The sequence below is a fragment of the Labrus mixtus genome, chromosome 10 (assembly GCF_963584025.1).
Source record: "Labrus mixtus chromosome 10, fLabMix1.1, whole genome shotgun sequence".
Taxonomy (NCBI): domain Eukaryota; kingdom Metazoa; phylum Chordata; class Actinopteri; order Labriformes; family Labridae; genus Labrus; species Labrus mixtus.
In genome coordinates, this window is record NC_083621.1 from 27,123,373 (window position 1) to 27,150,310 (window position 26,938).

General features: G+C 40.9%; 1 protein-coding gene across 1 annotated transcript in view; it reads right to left on the reverse strand.

The window, feature by feature from the left end:
- Positions 1 to 2,598: 2,598 nt before the first annotated feature.
- Positions 2,599 to 26,938, reverse strand: part of LOC132982450 (teneurin-2) — a 90,982-nt gene continuing 66,642 nt past the window's right edge. The window contains exons 3-4 of the mRNA XM_061048954.1: positions 12,706 to 12,999; positions 2,599 to 3,785 (exon numbers count right to left, since the gene is read on the reverse strand). Coding sequence (XP_060904937.1) covers positions 3,646 to 3,785; positions 12,706 to 12,999 — 434 coding nt within the window. The 3' untranslated portion in view covers positions 2,599 to 3,645. The remainder of the gene's footprint in view (positions 3,786 to 12,705; positions 13,000 to 26,938) is intronic.

Consider the following 26,938-nt stretch of genomic DNA (forward strand, 5'->3'; position numbering starts at 1 on the left):
TATTAAACAGAAGCCTAACAGCATTAAATTAAAGTCAGGTCCTCTTTTGCAACACATTTCTAAAGATCAATAGGCTTGTCTATTACACCCTAAGGTGCCCGACATCATCTATTTCATTAAAGTTTTTGTAATTCCAGTCGGCATTAAATTGTTGAGCAACAAACATTAATATTGGGAAAGAGGAAAAACAAATCATATCTTACTTCATTTCATTGCAAACAAATGTTTGTATTTATCATTTTTATTTCATGTTTTGTGTGCTGTTTGAGCTTCACTCTCATCTCAGAGCTCTCTGTATGTGTTGTGAAACAATTCAACAAACTTGCATCATACAACGATCTCTCTGAGAACAGAATGCTCTAAAGATGTCATACTTTTTTTGTGCATATTTCTTTTTTAAATACCGTGTTGTGATTTCCGAATGTTTCAAGAAGTTGGTTTATTTTTTTTTTCAAGGGAATCCAAAGAAGCTCATTTTCTTGCATCTGTTTTTGATCATTTGGTAACAAAACACCAGATGTTTAAAAAAAATCTATTCTATGAAACGCAGTGCATTGGTTGACATCCAAATAGGCACATATTAACATGCGAAAATGTGGTTTAGATGCTTAGCAGGTTACACTTTTAATTGCCACCGGCTCATTTCAGCCAATTAGCATGGCATCGTCTGCTAATTACCTGCAAGTTGAGTTGGTATGACTTCAGGAACATCAAAGTTAAAACAACTCACCCTGAAGGGAAACTATATGTCTAAATATATATCTGCGGTTAAGATGGTTGACAGACAACAACGCATATGAACCTCATGATGAGGTTAAAGGAGGGTCAGGGGATCTACAAAGTTATTTAAAATCACAGGATGGGAACCATGGATTTATGTACAGAGCTTCCCTCATTAGTGGACAAACCACCAACCAACAAACGTACTGTGGCCATACCCCCAGAGTAGCTGATCTGTTACTTTCACTTATTCAAAGTTTGAAGTTTCAAACACAATGAGAAAAGCTATTTGAAAGTCTAATTTGCAGTCTATAAACTTGGTTTATATACAGTATGTAAGTCATTAAGATACAGGTGGCATTTCACAACCAGATAAAAAAAACTGTTTATATGTGTAATAAAGAAAAACCTGCATAATCACAACATTATGCTCCAGAGCGTTCAGTAGCCCTGACACATGATATACGCAGAACACAAAGAACAATAAATTTGAATCCAGAATAAACATTAATAGTGGTCAGCCGTGCACCAGTTAAGGCTGTTCTTTGCACATCAGTATATTGAGCACACACACTATAGCCTTCCTGTTCACAAGATTGATGACGGTGCAGCTGATGTCCTCGACAGTTGCCGCTGGGTTGTACATCATTCTTTGGACAATTGACATGTGACTCTGACTTCTTTATGAATGTTTGACTGATGGCTCAACAATGGTTGCATTACATTTGATACTCGGTTAAATGCTGCTCTTTGAGAGATATGCATAGGGTCAGATGGTTACTTTGTATAAAAGAGTTGTAAATGGTAAATGGCCTTGAGCTTGTGTAGCGCTTTTCTAGTCTTCTGACTACTCAAAGTGCTTTTTCACTGCAGGGCACACCTACACATTCACACAGTGATGGTAGAGGTTTCTATGTAGTGAGACCGTTAGAAGTAAATAATCCGATTCATACACATTCATACACCGGAGAAGAAGCAGTGGGAGCAATTCAGGGTCTTGCCCAAGGACACATTTGACATGTGGCTGCAGGAGCTGGGGATCGAATCCTCGACCTTCCAGTTGAAAGACAATGGCTCTACCAACTGAGCCACAGCCACCCATTTGCATTTGTCCCTTATTTAAATTCATATAAAAAAAGACAAATTTTCATTTTTAAATTCTGGACCTTACATCTTGCAACGGCTGTGGCTTTTTTTCTACTTTGGAAATAAAGTTAGAAATAAATTGGAAACCCTGTGGTGTTCGCTGAGTAGGTCTTGGTTGAAATTGAATGCTGCTGGAGATTTAAAATCTTAAAATGTACCAAAAATGAAATAGTGGTTTAATTATAGCAGAAATGGTGGTAGTAGAAGGGGAGGTTTTGATTTGTAAAGTTGTCAGGAATTTAGGATATTGGTTGAAGTTCAACTTTGATACCAGTATAAGTGATGAAATAGCACTTATGATGTCTTCGGTACATCTAGAGATTTTTCCCCCCAGAAAATTAATAAATATATATCTGTTCTATTAAAGCTTCAATTACTTTGCATTCACTCTATAAGGAAATACCAGAACAAATCAAGGGGTTAAGATATCCTCTGTAGTGATTGTTTACCATATGTCGGCTGTACGGTAAATAAAATATACTTCAACTTTCATTTCCAAGAAAGCTGTGAATATTTACTCAGCAGAAGAAACTGCGAGCAGTATATTTCTGACGTTTTTCAACAGGCAGAAAGTAATGAAATAAGGCACAGAGGGAAATTAACATCAGCAAATATCACCTGTAATAATAACTCTGGCTCACAAAAGTGTTTTAATTTAACCAGAAGAGCGGAGTCTGACTTTATATTAACAGCACTTTCACTCAAAGGTGTCAGTGTCATTAAGCTCCATTATTCATATTCAGAACATATGTAGGCCTCAAGAATAAAAGCAGATTCTGAGAAGCCGACACACGTTATTATCTAGCAGGAAGTATGTGGGAGCACAACTGTGAATACAAGTGTGTGCTGTAAAACATGCCCTCACATCTGTTCACGTGTGTCTTAAGATGAAAGCCATTTACATGATTCAGAGCGGAGAATCTGTGCTGTCTTACCTCCTCAGGTCTCTGCTGCAACATGTGTTTTGTCCTATTCACTAAGGCTGTGACCTTAAGTCATAAGTCTAATATGTACAAGATAAACAAAAAAAAAATCTGTTTGCACAAGCAGCATTACATAAGAAATAACCTTCAACATCTAACTTTTATACTGGCTTATTTTTCATCTTTTTACCATACACTGTACTCTCACTCGCTCCTTAATCCTTCTGATAAAAAAAATGCTGAGAACTCTGTAGTCCAATAACACAAACATTAACACTAATTCCTCCTCATAGAAGAAAAAAAAACAATCTTTGAGACACAAATATATACGGCTGACTTTCAGTTTGTGGAACGTGAGGTTGGTGGGGAGGCAGGGGGGGGAGCACCCTCTGGGAAATTTCCCCTGATCAAGTGCGGGGAGATTAACCAGTTGGACGTGTGCTAATGAACAGGAGATCATAATGAAAGCAGCTCGTAAATGTAGATGAGGCATGTGCAAAAGGAACAATGGCCCCGCCTTGTATCAGATGGAAAACGGGAGTAATGTACAGAAACCAATTATTTGACTGTCCCTGTTTGCACCTACCGCCAACGTCCTGACAACTTTTAACAATGGACAAAAGAGAACGCAACGTTTCAATTGTGGACATGTGAATATAACATCTATTATGGTAATGTGTGCAATCACACTTTCCAAGAGAGCAAGCCTTTTGTCCCCACACAGAGGTGGTGTTGTTCCCTCCCCTGCTGGAGCCCCGTTAAAAGTTATTACACGGTGTAACAGCCGCTTTCATAAATCATCAACCTATGGACAAAACAGTAAATCACACACGGACAAACACAGCACGAGAGCACATCAAACACGATCACGGACAAGCAGAGAGAAAGAGAGAGCTAAGGTGGGGCGGAGTGGTCTCACAGAAGCTACAGTCAGACTTGACTTACTGATGACATAGTCTCCAAACGGATCCTCATCCTCATCATCATCTAGGTAAGCTGGAGGAGAAGACATTTTGGAAAGAAAGGGGAAAAAAAAGGAGAAAAAGAAAACAACAAAAACAGATTATGACAAATCAGGACGGAGAGCATGACACTGAGAGTCAAAACCAAACAGAATGAAAAGAGACAAAAAAAAGGCTTTGAATGAACAAAACTGACACAAAGTGGAAACAAGATGGGGTTAAAAAGAAGAAGCGCCCTTCATCCCTCCCATTATTCACCTTTTTTCCGACTTTCTTTCTCTCTATCTAATACCTCCAGCCTTCATTAGGAAGCAAAGCGCTGACCATTAAAACTACAAAAGTAGTTCCACCATTATGCAGAGGAAAATATGATCACTCTTAATTGGCTGGAGAATTCTCAATTTGCTCTCAGTGCTCCTTTGCTCTCCCTCTTCCTCTCTCTCTCTCTTTTTCCTCTCTTTCATCTCTGGCAGGTCTGAAGATGGCATGAGAGGCCATTACGGCTAAATAAATTCCCAATTAGGGGGCGGTGGGATAGTCGTCAGCAAAGTTACAAGTCGGACGCCGATGATATTTCACAAGCTTTTGTGACTACCTTTTACCTGATAATAATAATAGTGTTAGTGTGGTGAGGCCGTCACTGCTGATGCAGACAAAACACGCTCCTCTTTTCTCTTTTTTAAAATGCTTTCACTGTCATCTTTATGTGAAACTTCCCTCTCCCTCGTCTCTTCCTCTGTGTTTATTCACCGTTTATGTTTTCCTCTTCTTCTCTTCTCTCCATCACTCCAGGCTCCCTCTCTTTAATGTGAGTTAGCATCCATCTACTGTGATCAATAACCCGGGGCTTTTATTAAACACTGCTCTTATGCATCTGTGTGTGTGTGTTTGTGCAAGTGCACCTGCCTCCCTTTGTGTGTCGGTCTTTGCGTGTGTGTATTATCGGCCTTCACCTCAATATCTTCCCCCGGTCCAACAATATCTTTATTGAGTCAGGGATGAACAACAAAAGGCTGTGAATGTTTGTTTTTTTATTCATCCCTGTGTTTGAGCATGTATGAGCGTGGTGTTCTGTATCTTGAACACACCAATCTTTATTGATCTTGGCTGCAGGGCATTTTTACAAACCTCAGGCTTAACCTAAAGACAGGAGTACGCACATGTGTGTCTGTGTGTGTGTGTGTGTGTGTGTGTGTGTGTGTGTGTGTGTGTGTGTGTGTGTGTGTGTGTGTGTGTGTGTGTGTGTGTGTGTGTGTGTGTGTGTGTGTGTGTGTGTGTGTTTTTGTGTGTGCGTCCATCACTACTTTCTCATTGCAGCATGTGTAGCTCTTGCTGCATGGACAAAAAGTCCTTGAACCAGCGGATGAAGTATGGAGGCGTACATGCAGGCTAGCACACACAGTGATACACACACACACACACACACACACACACACACACACACACACAAACAGTAATGCACAAACTCACAGTCGTGTGTTTGTGAAAGCGAGCTGTCAGTGCTGCTCTCACACACCATTCATCACAAGCTACTAATTCTGTTAGACCATTGTCGAGCCTTTCGCACCCCACGTTGCTCTCTGAAAACTCAATCAGAGGCTAATGCCCCCAACCCTGCTAACACACACACACACACACACACACACACACACACACACACAAGCTCTCACTCTCACTTTCTTACTCACACACACTCTCAGAGAGACCCCGAGGGGACAGCAGTGGTCTTAGGGGACCACACCAGTCCAAATCTATAAGTGTGGCTGGAATTTGATCGACAGGAGCGGCAAGGACCGAGTTACTGGTGTTAGAGAGTGGCTGAGGTCTGAAAAGAAAAAGATCTTTGCAATCACTGCCATGACATACAATAAGAATCTGAATCCCAAAGTATAGAGCGCTTTTCACACAGAATCCAAATGATCATAATTAAACATTATCTCAATTTACCTTGATTACAAATCATTCTTATCAGCGTTGCATCAAAGTAACAACACATCAGCGACTTATACATGGTTAATTTAGTTTGATTTATGGGAGGATTTGTGCAGTTCACTTAAAAAGAATAAAGAGGACAGGGCTGGTGCAGGCACTCTGCCACCTGTGATAGTGAATTTGATTAGTTAATCAGGAATCACTCTGCCCAATGTGGCTTTTATAAAGCATAATTACAGCTCCAGCTACCAAAAAAAAAAAAAAAAATTTGAGTGCAGATGTTCTGAGTGGAATTTTTTAAAAGTTCTTCTGTTTTGTCAAACAAGAGAATTAACATAAAGTCAAACATAAATATAACAAGACAGACCATTGCTTAAGAAGAAAAAAAATCTCATATAGTAATTTTCAAAAAATGCACAAGTGAGGGGGGACCAGGCAATGAGCATGCCCAGACGAGGGACAGGATTAGGCAGAAAGGCCAGACTAAATTTAGCGCCACCTTTTCATTCTCTAATTACGAGATTAATACATCCTGTCACATACGTCACAATACGACCCTGTGATTTATTATCCAGTCGACCAGATGGAGAGATTGGGCCAGAGAAGGAACGAGGAGAGGGAGATGGTCTGAAAGCAGCTAATCAGCATGTATGTGTGATTGGGCCTTGACGGTGGAGGGTTCAGCCTGTGTGTGTGTGTGTGTGTGTGTGTGTGTGTGTGTGTGTGTGTGTGTGTGTGTGTGTGTTTATAAAGGCGGCTGTATGAGCAAAGCCTAGATTTATTGATGGAAAACAATGTTGAAGTTGAATTAAATTCGGCTGGTTTCCTAACTGGCTGCTATTTAACGAGAGGGAACACTAAGCTGTATGAACCCACACACACACACACACACACACACACACACACACACACACACACACACACACACACACACACACACACACACACACACACACACACGAGCATGTTAGAGCACTGGACTATGGATTTCGCTATAAAGTAAGCCCTGGGTCTAAATCAATGTCAAAGCCTGATCTTATTTCATCTAATGCATGTTTTAATCATTCTCCCTCCTGATCAATGCAGTTTGGATGCGGCCATCAGGCACTGCTGTGAGAATTTACAAGCGTTTCTATTCTCCTGCCGGTGTTTCCAGACGGACATTTTACGAGGCAGCGCACAGTGCGACAGTAAATCTCTTCCTCCACTTTGCCAATATGAAAATCCTCCCAAAGCTGCTCTCTATGCCCATATTTGTTTGTCTCACTGTGTTGCTCGTGCAAATGAAATTTGTATTGGCTCTGCCAAGTCAACGTTCTAGTCTCTTTATTTTAATAGTGTCTGGAAGGGGTAATAAAAGCGAAGTGTCTTTATTCAATATTCGGCAATAAAGCTGGATGTAGGGAAACTTTGAAACCCCTGAGTTGCATTTAGGAAACTAATTTAAAAGGCTTTACATACTTGTCGGTAATTGGAATTTAGCAGTAAATGAAAAAAAAATTAAATTCCCATAGTTTTAGTTGAGCAACTGATTGAACTGGTGCCAGAGGTCTTCAGAGACAAAACGACTTCATTACAATGACTGGGAGAGCCACTGAGGTCCTGCTGTGCTGTTTTCGCCAGGCCTTGAAAGACACTGTGTGTGTGTGCATCGTATTCCGAGAATATGAACACTGGGTGATTATTTTTACTGTTATTGGTTTCACATTTTAAGTGGAATCATATTGTGGTTGTACTAACTCAATTCATTATTGCACAAAATTGTCCGAAGTAACGATGTTTGATGAAATTATCACTGTAATGTAACTGAGGATCTCAAATCCTGAGGTGACAATAAATGTCTCCATGGTAACCGTGTTAACCTTTTTTAATAAATAAAGATGGTGAAAAATTTGATTTAAAAAAAGTAGATTAAAGGAAAAGACCAAAATGTATAAAAATTATAATTAATAATGCATTTTATACATTTGCCTTATTATTGAAAAAAATCATAAAATAGTTTTATAATAACAACAACAGTTATTTGCATATCACTTATAGATTCAGGTTTACACACATCTCATACATTAACTTCATATCTAGACAACAAACTGTGCTCATGACTATAAATAACAACTAAAACAGATTATAAAAATTCATTTAAAACAGCCTTTAAAGGAAGCCTGATTCAATGGATCTGATGGAAGACAAAAAGCCGCAGCAAAAGCACGGTCACCTGTGGTTTTAATCTGAGAGAGAGAAACTAATAGAAGCTGCTGATCAGTCAGACGAAGAGGCCGACCTCTACTGTAGGTCTGTATCAGTTCAGTAATATGCAGGTGTTAGGCCATGTAGGGCTTTATAAGTGATTAACAAGATTTCAAAATTGAATCTGTGTTTTACTGGAAGCCAATGTGTAAGGCATAAATTGGGATGATATGAGACGGATGATTTTGTTTTGTTAACAGCATAGCCGCTGCGTTTCTGAACGAACTGAAAACGGGTTGAAGAGGGAGGTGTGATGTCAGTAAAGAGGAGTTATTTATTTGGATTTTTTAAATTCTTCTTTTTCTCTCTCTTTTTATGATGGTCAAATTAACTCCAAACATTTTATTTTATTATATTTTTTCTTCTTGCTATTTCCCACTCAGCTCCTGACTTTGTTGCATTACACTGCCACAAACACATTCACACCTTTCTTATACACTACCTCAACAAGTTACTACTTGACTTTCATTAAATCTAATTTAATTATATTTGTCTGTATTGTTATTTTGTATCTTTGCTAATGTTTTGCGTATCTATTTTGTTTGTTATTGTTTTACTTATTATCTCTGTTTATTTGTTTTTGCTTAGTTGTCATTTATGTACATCTTGTCTTGTATTTGTTCACCTTATCACAATAATAAAAAAAAGTAACGAGGGAGTTAAAGAAGTCTAAGCGAGAGAAAATTAGGGTAACAGTAATTTTGTGTTGTGTGCGGATAGGTTATATTTTTGCAATATGTATTAATTAAAAAAAGCAAGACGAACAATCTTGGTAATGTGAGCTTCAGAGTTCAGATGTCAAAGAGAATAGTGAGATTTCAATGTTGCTTGCTAGGAGACCAATATGCTGCTTGAGCTCTTCTGTGAAGCTCTCAGGGCCGATCACCAGGACCTCAGCCTTGTCAGGAGTTTAAGTGGAGAAAAAAGGTTTTCAGACATCCAATCTGAAGCTGCTAGACACTCGTGAAGGGTGGTAAGGTTATAGAGATTATAAGGCTTGACGGAGAAGAAGAGCTATGTATCGTCAGCATAACAATGATGAGAGAAACCACAACAGGAGTTTAGTAGATGTCCCAGAGGTAACGTGCTTTCTAAAAAACTTAATAGGTCCAAGGACTGAGCCCTGAGAGGGGAGCAGACGAAGATACATAGCTGCTCATTTGAACCTTGAAATGTCAGATAAATAAGAAGAAAACCTTTGGAGAGCCATCCCCGAGATACCCACACAGTTAGTAAAACTCAAATGGAATATTCACCTTTATCTGCACGCAGAAGTGAATAGTAATTCTGAGCAGTGTAGTTATGAGCTAGCAGAAGCCAGATTGAAATTCATCAAAGACATTGTTGCCCTCAACCAGTTTAGGAAGCTGGAGCGTGACGACTTCCTCCAGAATCTTTGAATTAGAAGGGGGTTTAGAAAGGTGTCTGAAAGTAGCTAACTCAGTGCTGTCAAGTGATCGGTAATGATGCCCAGCCCCAGTGAAGAGGGGTTTGTGTATCTATAACCACATTTTATTTCATTTTATTTTTGTGTAAAAGTGCATGCACCTTTCGTTTGCATTCAAAAACTATGATGTTGAAACGATGCACATTAGAGAAATATTCAGAAAAATAGTGCATTTAAAAGCAGAGCACCCCTACAGGCCTGCAGTATGTACTTCTGTTAAAAAGTGCTGGACTTGCAGCACTTGATTATCTGCAGTTGTATTTTAAATGTGTGTGTGTGTTTTTGACTTGTTTGGTTGATGTATTTGCAGTACGTTTGTTTCATTTCGCAGCACGCTTTAGCCGTTGCATTTGTTTTTGATGTTTGCATTTTCTGCTGAAAGTGTAGCATTTCTGAATATGCTGCCCGTTTCTCTAAATGTCTATCATTTCAGCTGTTGCCTAGCCAACGCACCTACAGGCCACCGTAGAAAACACTACATTCAAAGTCTCATCTACATCTATGCAGCGGTGCGACTAACAACTTTTTGCTCAAAGTTCTCTGTGCAAGTTAATTGAGTTCTAGATGTTTACATTAAGCACACTTGAGGTGCTAATTGTGTTGAGACTAGTAAAGAAACCAGGCAACGTGATTGACAACTGCTATCCATCCAAAACATCACACTCGGTAATTTGTTATCGACTCAGGTTTCGTTCTTTGTCTTTTGTGTTTGTTTTTTCTTCAGACGGTTTGGCTCCTCCAGGAGCAAATATTTAAAAATAGTAAATGTAGTTAGGCAACCTGAGACATGGGGGGAACGTCCTCCTAGGATTAATTTGTAGTCCATGATTTTTTATTAAATACAAATATGGTCATGGAGATAAAAGATATGAGACAAATAAAGTTGTGAATTTATCAATCAAACACTCTGCAGCCAGTTACCCTGCTGACAGGCAGCACACACACACGCACACACACACACACACACACACACACACACACGCGCGCACACACACACACACACACACACACACACACACACACACACACACACACACACACACACACACACACACACACACACACACACACACACACACACACACAAACAGTACTTTCCCTGAGGTCTCTGATATCTGTCTGTTTTGCCAGGATTTCTATTTTGGTAGTAAAATCTGCAGTAGGGCACGTGCGCACCTTCATCCACATGTACCCTGCCGCCCTGAAGGGGAACCCTAGACCCTTTAGCTGACATCTGTCAGTCATATCGGTGAGTTACACTGACAGGAGCATAACGAGGGATGGTAGAAGGCAAGAGCATGAGCAAAGAGAAGAAAGAGGAGAGAAGAAGAGGAAGCTTGAAAGATGAAGAAGAAAGATGGGAGAGGAGGGAGATGAAGAGGAGGAGACGGGAGTGGAGGTGAAACTTCTGAAGCTTGTTAGAGATGCTGCGAGATGAGAGTGGTGCAGCGTGCTGTTTGGTGTTTTAGCACGTCACCGTCTTTTTGATTTGTTAGCATGTGTTTATGATGTTGTTTCTCTGTCTGCATCCGTCAATCTCTATTATTAGACCCTCAGATCTTCCTCCTGCTGTTTTGACATTACCGTTGCTCCTGTTTCACACTTCCTTCCACATACACAGGTGCAGGGTTTGGGATCGTACACACTCTCAGACCCGGAGACAGACAAAATAGGATATAGAAAGACAATGACATACTCAGACACACTTGCAAAATCAGCACCCACAGTGCTCGGGGCACACATGCCGTTTAAGTCTGGTGGGAGTGAAATTTTTCCTCTGGGTGCTTTGAGGTGTGACGTGCCTTCAGTATCAGATGTTCTGTTTGGAGGCAGATGCGGGAGCGAAGGGCGAGATTTCCCCTCATTCAGAGAAGTAAGAAATAAGTAACAAATTGACTTGATCAGACACAGGCACACACCTGGTCCTTTTATCAGGCTGCTGCGCTGCCTCTGATCTCTTCATACTGGCAGAAAACAGCAACGGAGACGCTTGATCTAAATCTCTGGTCTGTAAAAAAAACACCACGAGACGAGGCTGAAGGTATGAGCCTGTGGTTCCCCTGAATGCTTCTATAGAAGGCGATATTTTGAAGCCTTGCAATTAGTTTAATTGACTTTGATTTGACTCATAATCTGCAAAATCAACCCGAAGAAAGGCGAGTCAAGGCACAAAAATAACCATGAATATCACTTTTTGACGAAGTTTCTCGCTTTAAACTTCAGAAAAAAAACTTTATATGGTCTCAACAATCAACACTTAGTGACATCATACTGCAGGCAAATGATTATCACAATATAGTCCTGGATTAAGAAGCTAATTTTACAAGGTCTGGAAATGCCGGCGACACAGCGCTAAACGCTGTTTTCCTTCCCTGGCCCTGAGACAGATAGAGGGAGGGTATAGCGTCTTTAGCTGATATCTGCGGCTGCAAGATTAGCTTGTTAATTAACCACAAAGCAATTATCAGGTGATGGGATGAGAGGCGCGTCTCATGGAAGGTGTTCCTTGACGTGTTTAATAGGTGTTGAGTAGTTTGATCAGTCGGCAGAAGTTGTCTCTAATTCTGCGGCCCCGCAGTCCTACAGAGGTTGATCCACAGCTGATATGTGCGGCTGCAGGAGAATTCAATTAATTAGACTGTTGCTTTTCCTTCCATCCACTTTTCATTAACCTCCATTGACACCTCGGCAAAGCTGGAGCGCTGGTTTACGACTGCGTCAGGATTAACAAGGAAATGGGGAGTCGGTAATAAACAAAGTTGCCAGAGGATGAAGCTCCCCTCTGGGAACATCACACATTCACACTTGCAGATTCAAAGAAAGGATGCACTTGAAAAGTAAAGAATAGCTTTTTGTCTGACTGCATGTCTTTGTTGGATCACAGAAGTTAGAACTCAACAGTGTTGCTGCCTCCGAACCCAAATGATTGGTTTGAAGAGTGACAGACCAGTGGTGAGATCTAAGCAGCTGGGTAGTGTAAGAGGGTAGAGGTAGCGGGCTTTGGCTAAGTGCTATTGATGGAAATAAGGATGGCTCTCTGGGGTGTCCAACCACTGTTCTTCAGATCAAAACAGACAATCCATAAAACCAACTCACTCCCAATTCATATAAGGGCTGTTTGGCAAGATTTGAACAATACTGAAGGATGTGTGTGATATACATTCTCACTGAGGATCGCTTTAAACACAGAGTGGTCTGACCCATTCTCCCCTTTGTGTTCGATCAATCAACACGTCTTTCTCACTTTCTTCACTCAAATCAATGGGCTTGTACTTTGTAATACACAATTCCATCTTGCACTTGTTTCCAAAGGGTCTTTTGGTCCTACCTGATTCATCGTCAGACTTGTTATCGTTGTCTGAGTCGGTGAGAGTGAGGGCCGAGTTCTCGCGGCTGGACACTCCTGAGCTGCGGCGGGATTTTACTCTTCCTCTTCCTGCCCACAGCTGGATGGCTCTCTCTGGAGTCAGCGGCCCCTCAGGGTCCGAGTCGGCGTCGGAGCCAGCGCTGAGGGAGTACCCCCTCTGGAGGAGGCCCAGGTCGGGACAGTAGGGAACGGCAGCGGGGTGAGGAGGGGGAGTGGGCTCGCACACTCCCAGCTCTGCCAGGGTGAAGTTCCCCCCTGTGGAGGAGAAATTGCAGTTACAAGTTGGCGTGTAGAGAGTTATTTAAGTAAAGCAGTGAATAAAGGCACTCACATAAACAAATGCTTGCACACTTATCTAGCAAACAAACCCACAATCACACGCAGAGAGGCACACTAATTATGAAACTACGGAGGCGGAGGCTGAAAATTGGGCTTTGTTGTTGCAGGCAGGAGGGGGAGAAGATGACGCAGCATGAATCAGGCACAAACTACAAACTAGCTGCTGGAAGGAATATGTAGTGGCCTGCAGGCCTGTTAAGGCTGGCTTAGAAGGCCTGCCGCCCTCGCTTTGCTGTTCCGCATTGGCATTCATGAGATGTTGATGTGAGATCAAAGAGTTGCTCACTGGAGGCCTCTCAGACTGTAGTGGAGCTGCTTCTCGGCCTCCTCGGTTTGATCATCTACCCACCTAGTTACCATCACACGCTGGACCCCTGGCACAGTGGATATACCGCAGTCTGCTGCGGCTCCGTCCCCGCTGCCTAACACTCTCCCCTCAAGACAAACCAACTCGTCACATCCAAAATAAATATATAAAATTATCCAAATTAAAGCACATCAAAGGAGATCAATAAACAGTGCTGCAGCCCAATTAAATCCAAGCTGAGGAAAAAGCAATTAAGGAAAAAGGCATGCTCAACCAATTTATTCTCTATACTAATTAAAAGAGTATTGTGGATGCAATCGCTCACCATCAGCTGTTGGGGCAAAGGGATCGGGGGAAAAACAGTTGTGATTCACTTCATTAGCAGTTTGTGAGGGAGGAGGAAAAGGGAAGAGGCGAGTGAGAGGATGGCAGTGTATGAATCAATGGGCTGGGAATCACACAGCTGTGTGACTGGGTTAACTGTGACTCATCAAGCGTACGGACGCAATCAGAGGGAGAGGAATTAAACAGATGACAATCGTCTGCTGGATCTTCACTGCCGCTCTTCATAGGCTCGCCAGAACTTGAGAGTTGTTCTGAAAAGTAATGAGGAAGAGGAGGGCGAAGAAGGAAAACTTAGCGGGGGGGAAGGTGTGAAAGGCTTCTACTTCCTTTCGTTCTACACAGACAAACAGATGGACCCGACTAAAAAGCAGACACAAATGAATTACTCCACAGGTAGATTCAGCTTCTAGACTACAGCTTGGCAAGAATCCAACCAGCTACGAAGCATCCAAGCACTGCAACGCATCAAAGAACATTACCATTCCTTATCTTCTTTGCTTCTTTGTCGTTTCCTCCCACTTATCATGAAAGACGACAAAAGACACCTTCATTACTACACATGAAACTATGGACTTTTTACAGTCTGTTGGTAATTAAAACTAATTCTACTAAATATGCACAGGATCTAACACTAGTCTTTGAACCCGTACCTGAGATGAAGTACCGTAGGAGGACAGGGGAGAACTCCAGCAGGCCTGAGAGAGTGAAGCACATGAGTTCTTTAACATCAGTCGGCATGTCAGTGTTAAAAAAAGCTTCTAGTCCACAATCACATTTAGGATTAGCCTTTGTGTAAATCATACTATCCAACCACAGGGACAACAATTGGGCTACAAACACATCTTCTAGTCTAGGGAGACGCTACATGGAATTAGTTACACAATATGAAAGTGTTTGTGCATGTGTGTGTATGTGTGTGTGTTGTGCACTCAACACACTTATTGTATGTTAAATCCCACAGGCCACCGCTCTGTACAATTAACATCACACAACCAGTGATTACACATTCCAAATCCAATCACTCCTTATCACCATCAGCAGCAAGGCATGGCCCGACGACGCCGTAGCAATCTACATGTCCTCAAAGAAAGATGGATTGGTATGACGGGCCGAAGCAGACATGAAAATCTATCTCAGTTATTCCACAAATGGAAAACCAATCGCATGTTCGTAACATGATATTGTGACAGATGTGGGGGCAAATGTGGCGCTGCATTGTAATCAAATCAATGGCTTTCTTATAGTACGACACTGGCACTGTCATTTTTTGCACTTATATAATATATTAATGTGTGTTTTGAACCCTGAGCGGCTTCTGCAGCTGCCTTGGGATGTGAACATCTGTGTCTGCTCATTGTGGTGGTGCTGACGCGTGTGTTTTGTTCATTGAGAGTTTCTCTATGCATTCATATGAACGTGTTATATATCTGAATTAGACTGTGCTGTAGGGGGGGAAAAGTAGCACAATCTTCCCTGAATGCTTTTCTCTAATAGAGGGGGGAAAGAGTGTTGAAGAGAGTGAAAGGACGGGAAGAAAAACAGGCAGATTTGAAAAGAGATGTGATAATTTGTTACTGAGTCACGTTCTGTCTTTCAACACTCAGGGAAACAGATTACAAGTTTAGAAGAAGTTCTTAAATCAGTCAAATTCAATAAAATGAAGGCTTTGTTCAGCTCAATAGGAGTAACAAGAAAGCACACAATGACCTAGCAGAACGGAAAAGTGGGTTAATAATATGTATGTCTGTGTGTAGACATCTGCATTTGACTGTGCAATAGAGCTGAAACGGCATCATCTTGAATGCTTCCCTGAATAATTTCCACTATCAGAGTAGAGAGCATAAACGAATGAAGGCAGAAAAACAAGGACAGTAAAATAGCGTGAAATGCGTGTAAGAGAAAATGAAACCAAGAAGAGAGGGTTGCAGAGTTTCTGTTACCCAGAGATGGGTAGATGGAATTCAAAGCTTTTTTTTTCAGGGTGCATGGAAACAGGATATGAGCGAGAGTATGGATGGGTCTCATTCAGTCTATACTCAATCGAAGTCAAGTGAAACAAAAGTAAATATATTGTTGAGTGTCGAACAAAGAAGTGGAAAAAGCACGACATATTAAAATGGATTTTAAAGAAGCAATATGTAACTCTGACACATAACATTTCAAAATTGGTACTGCAATTCAAATTTAAAACATTGGAGAGAGCTGTCTCTCCCTGCCTCGATGGTCGATGGTCATGCAGGCTGCCATTTCGCAGACACTGTAGCTTCAGCTTCAGCTTCAGAGCTCTGCATCGGTCTTGAAACTTTTTTGGTTTTAGAGTTTATTAGAAACATGCAGAGGCTTTTTAGGTCGAGTAGAATCAGTTATACCTGAACCAGTTCGCTTGCCTGCTTCCATCGCTGCAACACCTGTTGGTTTGCCGTTTGCCTGGCAAACTGAGGGACGTCCAAAACAGCCGTGTGGGGGGGTGCCTTAAAACTGCCTACCCTTTCTGGTCAATCCAAATACGGACCATTCAGCACTGGGATCGAACCTTAGAAAGAGGACATACTGGCTGCTGCATCGTTGTCAGAGAAACCAGCACTTCAATATAGCATGTTTCCTTAATGCCTGATAATATAGTACGGTATTTTTATGATTAAATTCAGTTGATATCTTACATATTTCTCCTTTAATCTATACAGTATAAGATATTACCTGAACATTCTTTTTATAGTTTTCATCATTTTGAGGATGGATGATGATTGTGACTGTGACATCGCAAGAAAAAAAAAGCATCTAAAAAAAATATTAAACCACTGTGAAGTGTTTTGACATCTTACAAGCCTTCAAATGAATCGATTTCTGTCACTAAATTGCATTGTCCCAATATGAAGCATCATATCCAAACCAAACGAAGCCTGAGTGACGTCAGCCATCTGTTACTTCAGGGGGCTCTGGAGGCTCATCGGCATCCGCTGCCATGCTGGAAATCCTGTCTCAGTCTAACTTTCAGTCAACCTAACGACAGGCTGAGAGCTGGAGCTGAGGCGGGTTTTAAACCTCTAGACGAATCGTTACATCGCACCCACCTGTCAATCATGTCAACTACTCGCCTGACTATGGATAACACGTATCGTTCATAAAATCAAAAATTCACCCCCCGTACAGTGTGTGCCAGTGATGACAATAACTAATCAAACCTATTTTGTTTTTTGTACCAGGCTGTAAACATGTTTATTTATGCTGAAAAAAGTCATGTTTATGTGACTTCCGATGTTCCTGGAACCAGCCTCATGCAGATAGTCGAGGAACTGCAGGTTTTTGCACATTCGCATTGGCTTCTTTTTCCAAGACCGGAGGTTGTCGCTGGCCTCTACTCAGTTACATCCCTTTGCCAGGCACTCTGTTACAGCTGCATGTAAAAGAAGTGAGACAACAGGCGGAGACAAACCTTACCAACAACATAAACAGATGTGTGACGTAGTTGTGTTACTTCTAAGTCACCTGTATCTAAGGCTGTTCAAATACAGTAGCTCTGTTAGAGTAACCATCAAAAGACTCCACAACATGTCACATGCCTGTTGCATTTCAACTGCAGGCAAAATTGACTTTTGCTCATATGTGACTCAGATACGATTTTTTCTGACAACTGAACAGAACATGTCATATGTAATCTGTTCTTTCCAAATAATTTGGGCCACTTCCATATTTGGTCCTGAACGGGATTTAGGTCAGGTCAGAATACATGCATCTTTGAAGTCACTTTGAGTGACACTCATCACAGCTCTGCAACATGCCTTGTGCCAGGTCATATGCTTAGCATTGCATGTTACTGGGCTGCTGCACTAGTTGGAGACAGGATGGTTGAGAAGGGTAATTAAGGACTTTAATTTCCTGCACCTAAGATGCATCCTCATTTGGAGTATTCATGCACGGCATGTTGTGCCTCCAAAAATTAGTGACACGGGGGGAAAGAAAGCATCTTGTTGTAACTTAACTCACAATAGTGTGAGTGGGACTGGCATTTGCAGTGATCCATTAAACCACATGTACTTCCCTTGATAAAACTCATTATGGATGGGCGTGGGAGTGAATGTGTGTAATGTGCAGTGTGTGTGTGAGAATGCTTGTTTGTGAGTAGACAGCTTTGTGGGATAGAGGGGCCTATCATTAAAAAATCATTTGTGCTTGTTAGCAGTTTGACAGGCAAAGTATAGGCAGCAGGACTCTGCATTATTCTGGTTGACTTTCCCTCACCCCACGTGTAATTCTGTAAAGGATGTAAAACTGGCAGAACATGTGGGCTTCTGTGCCTGCAATTATGTTGCTTTTTCCAGATCCCATGGTTTACAGTTCAGGCCACCCTCGGACATGCCATATTCGAGCCCCGGAGGGAGCTCCAGTTCATAACAAGTTCTGATTTACCCTGAAGTGCTGAACCAGTGAACTGATTTGCTCCTGGGTGGAGGATGCATCAAAATCAGGAAGCAAATGAAGCTGTGCACAGTGGGCTCCTGAACAATCCCCAGAAATAGCGGAAATTATGGTTAATAACAGTAAAAGCCTTATTTTTCATGTCACAGCTTTAAAATGGTTGGATTTACTGGGTAAGAGAAGCCGAAATGTGTCATTTTTTAAAACTTTTTCCATTTTCATTTGCATCCAATTCAAAATTCATTTGCACTGCACTTAAGTATTCCTGGAAAATCTATCTTGCTTTAGTGTTTTCTTCTTTGTAAATTATGAAGCAATAACACACTATACTTCTTCATCCTTTATGAGAGAGTTTAAACGAAGAAATGTTTCAACAGATTGAAGAGAAAGAAAGAGCCACGGAGCAGCAGAAATGACAATGTGGAGACAATATGACCGTCACAACTCAAGTTTAGGGGTTCTCTTTTCTCCCGGGATCGAATCCAAGCTGATGTTGCTTTCCTGGGCCTCCACTCCTCTGTCACAGTGTTTAAGAAAGTCACCCAGAGACAAAGAGGAATTCAAAATTCCAGAGCCCTTTTTGAGCACCAGATAGCCTAGCGTTTAAGTTAATTAAAATTAAAATTAATTTATGAATACCCGCTCTTTGCATCTATTTAGTGTCAATCAATGGAAAATATAAGTTCAAATAGGCTGCTGCTGCGTGAAAGTGTGAAGAAGAGAAAACATGTTTGCCCTCTTAAGTTGATAAGGGTAAAAATGCAAGGAGTAAAAAGAGAGTGAGCTGTGCGGATGACGAAAAAAAGAGGGATCATAAGATGAGGTAGTGGGGGATGATGAAATCCTCGGTCATGGTAAACAGTTTCAGCAGGGAGAGAAAGAGACGGAGCACAGACAGGCAGAGGAGGACTGTGTTTACCTGAGTAATAAGCCAACAGAGTGGATTTAATGAAAGCACCTACGCACAGACACCGAGAGCAGGAAGGAGTCATTTGGCTTCGACTTGCATACACACTACACAAAGGTCGAGGTTCAAGGTCAGCGCTGTCTGCCACTGAGAGCTGCGTTTGTGGGATTGTTGTTTCGCCTATATTTACCTCGAGATCTATTATTACAACACACACACACACACACACACACACACACACACAGTTGCAAAAACACACAGTGCAGCAGTGGAGAATACTAATAAGCATCTTCACAAATCAGGGTTGCCATAGTGATGAGGTGAAGCTGTGTATGAAATCCAGCACAGGTGCAAACATACGTACACATTAAAAGTGAGAATGCTAATGAACCTAACCTCTCCAAGGGCCAGATTTACTAAAGGTTTGCGTGTCTTAAAACGTGTGCAAACTTGATACCACCAGCAAAAAAAGTGCTATCTGATCTACTAACAACGTGCAGTGAGGAATGCGTCTTTCGTATGAGCAAAACAACACACATTGACCATTTAGTACGTTTGACTTAATGAATATACAATATGGGGCGTTTCTGCCCTAACGTGCAAAACACTGGGAGGAGAAAATGCAAACAAGTTAAGTTAGTACACGCATTGCGATTTACCAAACCTGGCAAAAATTGCGGTGATTGTGACGGTGTCTGTATTTAACACCTCTGAAAGGAACGTGCTAATCCAGGAGACCAGCGTTACGCACAACAGGCTGCTGTTATTGTATTTAGGATGAGACATAGGCACAACAAAAGAAGACATAAAGATCGCGTTTTTGTGTTTACATGTTTCAAATGACAGAAAAATAAATGGCATGCATTTATTTTTTGATTTGATTCAATATTCTAATCGTTAAGGAAGAGAAACACCATGATTAAACTACAGGCTATTGTTGCCATACAGCCAAACAAAACTGAACATTCACAGCCTCTGCATTCTATAGAATTTCAACATTGACATTTATGTCTTCCTATTTCCTTCTTTTCACCAACATTATATTTTAAGCAGGGATTTCCTTTTTCTCGGGTCGCGCGTCTCTCCCCCAGCTCGCCCCCTCCGGTGCGCTCCTCTCCATAATGCGCTCGTCACCTCCCTCTAAAGCCCGCTGCTGCTACTCTGTAGGATGCTTGGATTGGGGTACCTCACCACTGTTTGTACCCCCGTCTTCAATACCTTTTTCCAGGGCATTTATGTCCGATCAGACACAGCGCTGGTCAGCTATCTGTTTTTTTATTTGTAACATTCAGATTTATCTCCTATAACTCAAAAGTATTGTGCGTTTATTTGCCTCTCCCACTAATACCTATTTTGAGCTTGCAGTCATCCTGCTTTCTGTCCAAACTCTCCGTGACGTAAACCAGTAGAACACGCAAAAACCTAACTTAAATAGTACCGCCTCCACAAGGTTTGCACCTGGTGTCATTTTTTCTTAGTAGATCACATGCCAAACGCCCACCAACCAAACGTGCAAACTTTTGGAGTGAACACGCAATTTAGTACTCTTTAATTGGGAGCTTAGTAAATCTGGCCCCAAGTGTTAAGAGTGAGATAACAAACTATGGTGTGACATATTCGTACTTGTATTAAATGTTTGTTTCTCATCTAAAGATAAAACTCTTCTTTTACACACAAAAACAGCAGCCAGGTTTCTTTGTTAATTTGGAAATCATCAAGATCACAATCAACATTCAGTGTTAATGGTGGATTTGAATAAAGCGCACCTGCCAGTTCACTATTTTGTTCTTCATCTGTCCATGCAGTTCCTATGAGCTGTACAGAGCGTCGAGTTGTCGTTAAGCTCGCTGCTTTCTGTAGACTTTCACATCTCTTTCTTTTCACTTTCATAATTATGAGGCAACTGTTTTCAGCTCAAGAAAGTCCCTAAAAATCCAAATTGTACGTTATTACCAATAAACAGACAATGTTAGCAACTCGCTGATGAACATAAAAGAGCATTTAGCCACTAAAGTAAACAACGTCTCCTTCAGGAGCTGAACAAGACAAAGCTGAAGATGACCGAGAACCACTACTATACTCCTTTGAAATGCTGATGTTGCTGTGTCTGCAGGTTAGCTGTTAGGCAACTCTTTTTAAATCAATACATTAGATCAAGTAAATTGATAAGATGATAAAATGTCCATGTTGGGTTTTCAACTTGTATGCCTGCCCCTAGTACCAAAAAAAACAAGATAAACACAAATATAAAAATAAAGACATGATTCAGCCTTTATAATAGGTAAGCTTTAGCATCAGCCCACATCTTTCCATTTATTCCATTCAAGAAAACATCCAAAAAGCCTGGACTACAAAGGGCTGCAACAGAGTAATTGGCAGAAACCTCAGTAGGATTGTGAGTTAGAAAATCACAATGCCTAAAGCCTGGCTCACACTGCAGGATAATCGGGATGATTTGAGCTCCGATACCTCCTTCCCGACAATCGCAGGGTCGCTCCCGACTCAAGGCTGCTCGGACCCGATTATCTGCTCAGATTATCTTGTAGTGTGAGCGGTACAAACATCCAATCTTAACGTCCCCGATCTGCCCGGTGATCGTCGGGGATGCCCCGATTTATTTCAAACATGTTTGATATTTAGAATTTAAAATCTTGACGATTACATCATGAAAAGAAGAGGCAGAAGTTGTGTGAGACTACAATATAATCACGAGAGACAAGGGAGGACTGTAGTCATGGCGACCACTGGCAGGACGCAACCCGGCGCGTTTTCAGTACAGATCATCAGTGCAGCACTTTTCTGAAACTTGTATCCATATAGCTACGATTGTATCAACTTTCCTCTATCCTACAACAACTTCCATTTCCTTCTCTTTCACCAACCCCTGTCCGTTGGAGTTTTCAAATGAAACTTTATTAACAATTGTCAACGCTCCGTCCCGATTTCACTCGTACAGTGTGAGCACATAAATCTCAAGGTCTGGTCGGGCGTCGTAAACGATTCAGTCGCACAGTGTGAGCTGACATGCCACCCCGACTTTTATACAATCGGGGAAAAATCGCACAGTGTGAGCCAGGCTTTAGTTAGTTAAAATTATAACAACAAAAGCAAAAATCATCATCTCATATACCCAGCTATCATATAACAGCTCTCTCGTCATCTTACTCTACAAGTCTAGATTTGGAGTATTAAAGGGTTTTATGGAATTACTGAGGAAGTCTTTCTTTTCTCTTTGGCTAAATATCTGATCTCAGTCATCAGTTCATGACCATCAGATAAAACGTCTCATCCCTGAAAAAGGAGATTATTTCTTAACTCTCATTTTCAAGGATTAAAAAACAGAGCGGTTTGTAACAAATCATACCGTCAAGATTGAAGTGCTTTATCTTGACATCTGGAAACTAAGCATTAACATTCTCATTAAATAACAAACACTGACAGATATCCATATTGTTCTTCCCATACTGATGTAAGGGTCAAACAAATCAGCTTCCAATACTGCCTTAAATACTTGAATGAAGAATGCCAGTCAATGCAACAATCAGATACCACAACCGGTGTTAATGTTGTACATTTCGGTCATCCACAAGTTCCTCGTTTTCTTTCAAAATAACAGCAGGTTTGTATCCAAAAAGGAAGCGAAGATACCTTAGCTGTAGTCAGTACAAAAATACAAAATAAAAGCATGAAAAAACAGTTTTCAAATACAGAATAATGGAATTTCAAACGTGATCAAAATGCAATTAAGCGTGATTAACTAATTAAATCATTTAATTGCAATTTAAAAATTGTATCCTTTGGCCGCACTAATGCATTTATCAAAAGCTGCTGTGTCATTGATTGGCTCGCTTTCTATCTGCTCTTATGTCCTCTTTTCAAAGCCTGTTGTCTCTCAAAGTGCCTCTTGCTGTTTTCAGTGAGTGAGTGGCAGCAGCCCAGATATGTTACAACATTACCTTCACTCTGTGACTGACACGTCCTGACAAGATGACAGCAGACTGACAGTCAACCTCATACGGCTTGGTGTTGATTATCAAAACTCCATTTCACAATCACACGTGCATACACACATACATTTCCCATAGCATGTGGCCTGACATTAACACTGCCATTAGCGACTTGACAGATCTGCCCAAATTGGAGTTTCATGGTCAAACACTTCCCACACCTCCCAGATGACATCGGTTCCTTTGGCTCCAGTTTGATCCACAGGGGCACTTGCACCTCCTAATGAGGAGACCAAAAATAGGCGTGACAAATGTCATCCATCCCTGAGCTAGTTCTACCCCCGCCCAGAAGACAGCAGCCTAGGCTGGACAGGACATGACAGGACATGACATAACACCATGCACTCAGGAGGTGGTCTTGTCACTGAGAGGTGTAGTGCGAAGAAGTGAAACACCTCTCAGCCATGAATAGGAGGCCGAAGCTGACTGGACGGGGAGACATGCTTCACTGTCGCTTACAACACTGGAATCTGAAATGTACATCCAGATAGAAATACATTTCACAATATAGGCTTCAAATAAATTAGGAAAATCTAAAATGGAAAATACTTCCCAAGACACATATCAGAAGAGTCATGTGTCGTCATTAGTCTGGAGATCAGGACAAGGGGATGAAATAGGATTTAAACATGTTAACTGCTAAAACCTAAGTTTTGCTCAGGTTGCAAAGCTAAAGCTGCTTGAAATCTTCCTGGATCCATAATTTTCACATTTACAAATGTCTATAAATTGCCCAACAATTCTCCACTTTTATCTCACGACATTTGTTGCATTACACTAACCCTAGTGATCGTACTTCCTAAGATTTCTTCTGGGGATAGAGGGTGTTGTAGAGGCACATGTGCAGATCGATTGCCGAACATAGCGTATATTTGGTTAAATAAGAATATCAGGTAGAGAGATGTGTGATCCAGGCTAGTGATATGTCCTGTCTTCACTCCTTTCTCTCTTCAGCAGCTGCGAGCGCCAACAGGCTCTCCGTCAGTGTGATAATGAGTTATACTGAGGCAGAAGCAGACATCGCATATACGGCTAAAGTATATGATTACCACTGTTGTTCATATTGATCCTGTATTGATGGGCTTTAGGAAAAGTTTAGCTCTATCGGCAGGAAGAGTCTGTCTTTGTTTGAACTATTTAAGAGTTTAAAATGTGCCTCCAACACAGATTGTTAGCATTGATAAATTATGCTAATAATGTAACATTACGAATCAGTGGAATATAGATGTTGGAGTTAATGTTATTAAAGTTAAGTTTATTAAAATACAATATGTGTATTGGCTAGGCCTAAACCCGAAGCCACTGAGGGGCTGTGTTGGCAGGATAATAGATGAGGCCTAAGCACTGTAAAAAAGAAAAAAGTCAAACATTTCACCAATACAACTTCAGTGCCCGTCTGATGCGGTGTGGCCTCACCTGTCTTCTGTGAGAGGCTGTCTGCTTTTATTTGCCGTGACCCACAGTACAAAAGTGACACTTAAGAGATAAATTCTACACACTCTGGACTCCAGAAACGGCTCTGATAAATTATTTGAATAATTAATTAACTGTCATGTATCACTCAAAATCTACCCCCAGTCATGAGTTTATTTATATTTTATTTTTCCTTTAACAGTGTTACAAAAATGTCAGTGCAGGGGTGTTTAATGTTTAAAAATCCCCTCCCCTGCCCCTTAAAAATCCTCTGCACGGGCTACTGATCTTAAATCCCTTAAAAACAGTTCTGAATATTTAAACAAATGAAAAGGACCCAATTGCAGAACTAAAAAAAAAGGATTTAATAAAACAAAAAGACCTTGATATCCAATTATAAGTGGTCCTGTCAATACTGTAACAAGCAGGAAGGCATACTGCTCCGACCCTCTTACTCTAGATCTGACCCGGTTACACAGAATACCTCAGTCTTAAAGGTGAATGTGTTACTGTGGGGAAGGTAAGACTGAGCAGAGTACTCTGTTAGGCGCACAGAGGAGAGGAAATTTTCATATATTTTGTATTCTAAGTTCTTAATTGGCTTCATGTCATTTTCTTTATTTTTTTTAACTTTATTTTAATTTATGTGATGTTTTAATAACTTTCTTTGGCTCATTGTGAAATGTTTTTTTAATGTGATAAATGTTCTGTTTTATAACCCTGTAAAGAACTATGATTTACTTTGGGTATGGATGGTGCCTTTATAAATTAACTTGCCTAAAGCTTCACAGAGTAATGTAAAGTGGGGCCACAGAAAATGTCCAATTTACAAATCAATTAAACTTTACTTCATTCTATCTATTCTACCTGCGCTTGGAAAACTGGTTTTCATTTTTTTGTTAATTTGATGGATTAAACTGAAGTTTTCTTTTTGCCATGGTCAGTGATGTAAGCCAGGTAAACATTATCAAACAGTATTCAGTAAAGATTGAAGTCGTGATTTAGTCACATAGCATTCTCAAAATATCCAAAGCCTGGTTGTACATTTAATTCTAACTCTGTGGTCATACATATGTCAATCATCTACCTGGAAAACGTATGACCGAGGTAGAGCAAAGGTTTATTGAATAATGAAGTGAAAGAGTCAGAGGAAATTAAATTAATGTTGGTTTCTCTCTGAGTATACATTTAACTATCATGAGAAGAAAAAAATAACTTTCTGAGGACATAAAAACTATATGAAGATGCAACCTGTTGCTGGGCAACGGAAAATATCGATTAAGTTTAGCGAAATAATGAAAGTCTTAATGTACAAATAATTACTGAGGAGAAAGAGTGGTGACATCTGTTGCCTCTGCATTGGCTGTTATGTTGTTAATTATCAGCAACATACATTTCATTCATCCTTATTCTCATTTCTGAAACACTCTTGCATGTATTTCCGGCATAATTCATGAAGTGAATCATCTGTATGTTAATCCTACATCGATTGAAGTTTATTTACACATGCAGCTACATCAATAGTCAAGCAGAGCATTTGAACTGCTATCTGCTTGTCTCACACACACACACACACACACACACACACACACACACACACACACACACACACACACACACACACACACACACACACACACACACACACACACACACACATTTAAATTCTGTGGCTTGGGAACACATATAATTACAGCCTAGGAAGCAAGTGTCTCAGCTGAGGGAGAGGGGGGAAAAAAACACACACTTGATAACACTGACATTTACAATCTGCCTCATTTATCAAAAGCTGCCACCGCAGAGTCAAAGAGGGTCATTACATAGTAAACATAGATTAACTCAACTCTCCCAAAATCCACACAACATTGTCTAATAAATGATTTTTAGTCGAAGAAAATTGCAGATGTCAGCATGCATTTCCCCGGACTCTGTCAATTAATTGCCTTATTTGTTACCCAATATTTGTGTTTGCGTTTGTACCTTGTGTGTGTGTGTGTGTGTGTGTGTGTGTGTGTGTGTGTGTGTGTGTGTGTGTGTGTATGTGTGTGTGTGTGTGTGTGTGTGTGTGTGTGTGTGTGTGTGTGTGTGTGTGTGTGCTTTCGTACCTTGTGTGTGTGTGTGTTTGTGCGTGTGTGTGCGTCAGTGCGAATAAGAGCCAGCACCAGTGCTAAATAGCTGGCACCTTCTGCATGCATTTCCCCGGCCCCTTCCTATTATTTGTCTCATTTGTTACCCGGTGTTTGCAAGTGTGTGTGTGTGTGTGTGTGTGTGTGTGTGTGTGTATGCATCTGTGCCAACATCAGTGCTAATAGCAAACACATTCACTTTAGAAGCACAGATCCAATTTGACAAACTTAGCTGTGTGTGGATAACGTTAAAGAGTGACCAACAAGGGAACATAAAGTCCTGAAAGATCTGTACTGAACTTCTCTCGTTCTGCTAAGTCCCTAAAACAACTAT